General features: G+C 56.1%; 3 protein-coding genes across 3 annotated transcripts; all 3 read right to left on the bottom strand.

The window, feature by feature from the left end:
- Positions 1–122: 122 nt before the first annotated feature.
- Positions 123–393, bottom strand: SDRG_17026 (hypothetical protein; the record flags this gene model as incomplete). Its single annotated transcript, XM_008623259.1, has 2 exons — positions 123–151; positions 201–393. The coding sequence occupies 2 exons, from the start codon at positions 391–393 to the stop codon at positions 123–125; spliced, it is 222 nt and encodes a 73-aa protein (XP_008621481.1).
- Positions 394–1357: 964 nt separating this feature from the next.
- Positions 1358–2872, bottom strand: SDRG_17025 (hypothetical protein). Its single transcript, XM_008623258.1, has 3 exons — positions 2032–2872; positions 1790–1983; positions 1358–1741 (listed from the first exon to the last, which is right to left on the bottom strand). The coding sequence occupies exons 1-3, from the start codon at positions 2785–2787 to the stop codon at positions 1471–1473; spliced, it is 1221 nt and encodes a 406-aa protein (XP_008621480.1). The 5' UTR covers positions 2788–2872; the 3' UTR covers positions 1358–1470.
- A 183-nt stretch (positions 2873–3055) lies between these two features.
- On the bottom strand, positions 3056–3536 carry SDRG_17024 (hypothetical protein). The gene has a single exon (XM_008623257.1). It carries the CDS (start codon positions 3515–3517, stop codon positions 3110–3112), a length of 408 nt encoding a protein of 135 aa, XP_008621479.1. The 5' UTR covers positions 3518–3536; the 3' UTR covers positions 3056–3109.
- Between the last annotated feature and the right edge of the window lie 629 nt (positions 3537–4165).

The raw sequence follows: 4165 nt of genomic DNA, 5'->3' as shown, positions 1-4165 counted from the left end.
GTCCGCCGGCAAGCGCTGCAGCTTCCAGTCTTCAACGTATGAGACGTCCATGAGCTTTGGCCGCTTCTGTACGATGCGCAAAAGCGTTTGGATCGTCGTAAGCTGCTCCTGGAGAGCGTTCTTCAGGCGCGCATTGTCCTTCTCGGCCACGCTGCGCTCGATGGCCTGTCGCCGCGAGATGCCCTCCCATGGCGTTGCACAGATGATGTCGACCTCTTGGCGCTGCGTCAGTGCGGCCAGCTGCTCCGAGTACTGGGCAGCCTTGGCCCGCAGCTCGGTGATCTCTTCCGCGTACGTCTTGCGCGGGCGCTTGGGCCGCGCAGGCGGCAGGTCTAGGGCCAGGTCCCACGCCACGTCGTCGAGCGCCAGCATCTCATCATCATGCATGTCCATGGCCGCTCTCGAATTGAAACTGGAGGCGAAGGTGCGCCAAACCAGAAGGGGTGCGTCTTTCTAAAGAAGCACCTCGTAAAACCTGTCACATTTAGTATTGAATTGAATCACAGAGGTTTTCAGTCAGTCTTGTCACTCGTCTAAACGAACGCAACCCCATGTCACTGAAACGTTGCCACATGCTGGGGTCCACAGTCAAAGTGAAAATTCAAGTGACACCAATAATGCTGCATAAGACATATGTTTCTTATGGGTGGCCAGAAAAGGCTGTTGACCAACTTCATATTCCATTGCGCGTCAGAGCTCGCAAGTGCAGCGTGCGGTACCGCAGCACCGCAGTGGTGGCAAGCAAGGTAGCATTGCTCCTGCCGAGCACGATGGCACGTCCAGAACGCCCTGCGCACTCGATCACGGGCCCACCACTTGTCCACACGATGATGGACGATCACGCACATGCCAAGCCGTCAGACGAGACGACCGCTCTATCTTAGCCTCTCCATCCATCTCAGGCTCACATGGAAGGCAACCGTCGATGCGATGACCTCGTGACGCGTCTCTGGGCTTGCCATCGTCCTCGACAGAACCAATGTTACCCTGCTTCTCCACCACTGTCGTGCTGCGGTACCGTGCGCTTCAACGCTCTAAAGTGCAACGGAATAAAATGAAACAAAAGTGAACTAGTACTTTTGACTACTACAGCGTATATGTGAACTCTCGTTGCTGCTATCTCCAACATGGTGTACTAACTGTAAAGTAACGTGATTGGCGCATTCGGTGGCCAACTACTAAACTGTGCGGCTCACATTGCAGACCTTCACATTGTGCTCGCCTTTGGTGCAGCCTTTTGTCTGGTGGCTCTGGTTCTCCCAAGTGGCTTTAGATCGCTCCACGCACAGTCACGCCAGCCCCTCAACGCGAATGGTAGCCTTCACAACCCGTACGCGGAAGCTCGTGCAGGGAGGTGTGTAGTTTGGAGAATGGCTCTTGCCCGTCGGTGTTGGTGGTGTGATGACCTAGTACCAGGGGACATACCCGTCTTTGTATATAGAAACCCATTTATAAAAGAAAGACGCGCAACTACGAGCGCCACACTGACTTGAGCTTGGTTGCGATTGCGTTTACGGGGCAGTACTTTGGCGCGAGCGGCCCCAATCGCGCTTCGACCTGCCCGTGCACATACGTTTGCATGTCGTGCAAATTTTTCTTGAACGAGTCGAGCATGAGCTCGGCAAATGCCACGTAGTGCTGCGACGTCGACGACGGCGCGTCGCGCGATGCCTTGCACGGCATGATAGCGCTCGCACAAAAGCGAACACGCGCCCCAACGTCGGTCTTTTCAAAGATTAGCCTAGTGCCGAGGTTAGCAGCAGGCAAGAACGAGGAGGGGATGTCATACCACGTCGTCTCGTTCGAGACAAAGACATTGGGCGAGTACGGATGCGCTTCGTCGTCGAGGACGGTCTCGGACACAAAGACCGTCCGGTTGTGTTCGTTGAACCGGGCAAAAACAACGTTGCCCTCGACAGGCGCTGCGCCCAAGGTGAAGCTGCGGCGATAGTAGACCGTCGTTGCATCGACCTTCTCCAAGCACTAGAGCACGTCAGGCTCGAGCATGCCAGAGAAAGCACCATGACGTACCCGGTACTGAGATGCCGTGAGCGTTCGCGTGCCTGTGACGTTGTGCATTTCCCACATCGTCTCGACGGCCGTGGGGTAGTCGACCGCGAGCTCGTGCACGGTCGAGCATTCGAGCCGAACCGAGTCCGTCGCCGCATCGTAGACAACGTCCGAGGTCATGGGCGCGCTGGACGCGTCTTGGATCTGCTTGCGCACGAAGACGCCTTCCATGGCCTCGAGCTTGGCGTCGACAAGCGCCCGCATCGCATCGCGTCGACGCAGCGGGCTGGACGACAGCTTTTGCACCTTCCAGTCGTCAATGCACGCGGCCTCGGCGAGCTTTGGGCGCTTGGTGACGATGCGCATCAAGGCCTCCGTGACCTTGAGCTGCTCTTCGACCGCAAGCTTGAGCTTGGCGTTCTCGGCCTCGGCGAGCGACCGCGCCTGCGCCTGGCGACGCGAGATACCCTCCCATGGCGACGAGTTCTGAGACTCGACGGCTTTGAGCTGCCGCAGCGCGGTCAATTGCGACGAATACTCGTCCATTTTCTCCCGCAGGTACTTGAGCTCTTCGGTTTGGCGCTTGCGCACACGCTTGCGCTTCGCCGGCGCCACCTCTGCTTCCGCCGAGTGGTCGCTGCTGGCTTCGTCCGAGGCTGGCGAGGCCTTGTCCGTCAAGGCCATGATGTCGTCCAGCATCGCATCTTCGTCCATCGTCGTCGCGTAGGCGCCGGCCAGTGGCTCGACGTCATAGACGAGCGCATGGAGCGAGTTCATCGTTTCTTTCCGTGCGAAATGAGGGACCCTCAGTAGAGACGCCTCGGTAGGGGGCCTATCAAAAACAATAGACCTTGCACAGGCTCAGGGGTACATAATAGGGGGTGTATCACCCTACAAACTTCAAGATATTTTTATTATGGTCGCGGGGGGAAACTGCCCGATTTGGCTCGGAGTGGACGAGGAAATTTCGCTGGTCAAACCTAACTCTATTTCACTGGTTTACGATAAAATAGAATAGTGTATGACATGCATTGGCAGTGCATCAGAGTAGAAGCATGCAGGATAGATTGGGATAGATAACGTCAATGGGTAGAACGTGCTACGCTGCTACAGGCAAATCTAGCTTGCGTCGAACGTCGGGCTTCTTGACGCGCTTCGGCTTGGGCTCCTTGGGCTTGTCTGTGGCGTCGCGGGCGCGCTTCTTGCCACCTGCAGCTTTGGCGCCAGCCCCCGTCGTCGCCTCGAGGTACGAATGCAGCGCAATGACGTTGCTTGTATCCTTGCTACGGCCCGTGCTCTCTCTCGGCCACCGGCGAGCCACGATGCCAATGCGAGCGTGCATCGCCGAGAGCTGCATGTCGTTCAAGAGCTTGTCGCGCTCGGCCGCTTCATTTCGCGGTGCATGTTCTTGAACGTTTGGACCCACGCTACCCGCGCGCAGCGCCTGGGGTCCACGCACGCGCGCCTCTGCATTGCAGGCGCTGCATCGTGGTGATGGCTTGCTCATCGCGGGTCACGCCTTGCCGCCGTTTCTTGTATGAGCGATCTTCGATCGGTGTCGATTCGGCAATAAAAATTGAGACGGATATGATAATTGACCGACTTCGGACCATGCACGAAGGTGCTCGTGAGGTACCTAAGACGACCAAAACAGAAAATCCCTTCCGACTGTACACTCTCATTGATCTAATGCACTTGCTGTCGAAAGCCCATCCTCCGGCAGCCCCCGGCGGCTTGCCAACTCGATGCCTCAAGATGCTCACTCAATATCTTGTTCAGCAGGCAACGTTTCCTGGAATAACTCCTAGACCACAGCTTATAAAAAATATTGTAATACATTAGCCCGTAGAGACGATCATTGCGCGTCGAATGGCACCATCCGTGCAAGGCAGCGATGCTTCCTGCGTGTGCAAGAGCCATGGAACTGGCCGTGGCCGCGAAGATCGCCGCTCTTCATAAAATGTCGAAAGTCATTATATTTTTCGAAAAGTCGTTTATTATTATAAAAATGCTTCCTCAGGCCCTCCTCACAGTTCCCCCCCGCAACACTGTTTCAGCCAAGTATAAAAATAGGCCCACCGTGATACACCCCCTATTATGTACCCCTGCACAGGCTACACAAGGTTAATTTCTTGTGATGGCTTGTGTAATGTCG

The sequence above is a fragment of the Saprolegnia diclina genome (assembly GCF_000281045.1).
Source record: "Saprolegnia diclina VS20 unplaced genomic scaffold supercont1.180, whole genome shotgun sequence".
In the NCBI taxonomy this organism is placed as follows: domain Eukaryota; phylum Oomycota; class Saprolegniomycetes; order Saprolegniales; family Saprolegniaceae; genus Saprolegnia; species Saprolegnia diclina.
This window is presented reverse-complemented; position numbering and strand designations above follow the sequence as displayed.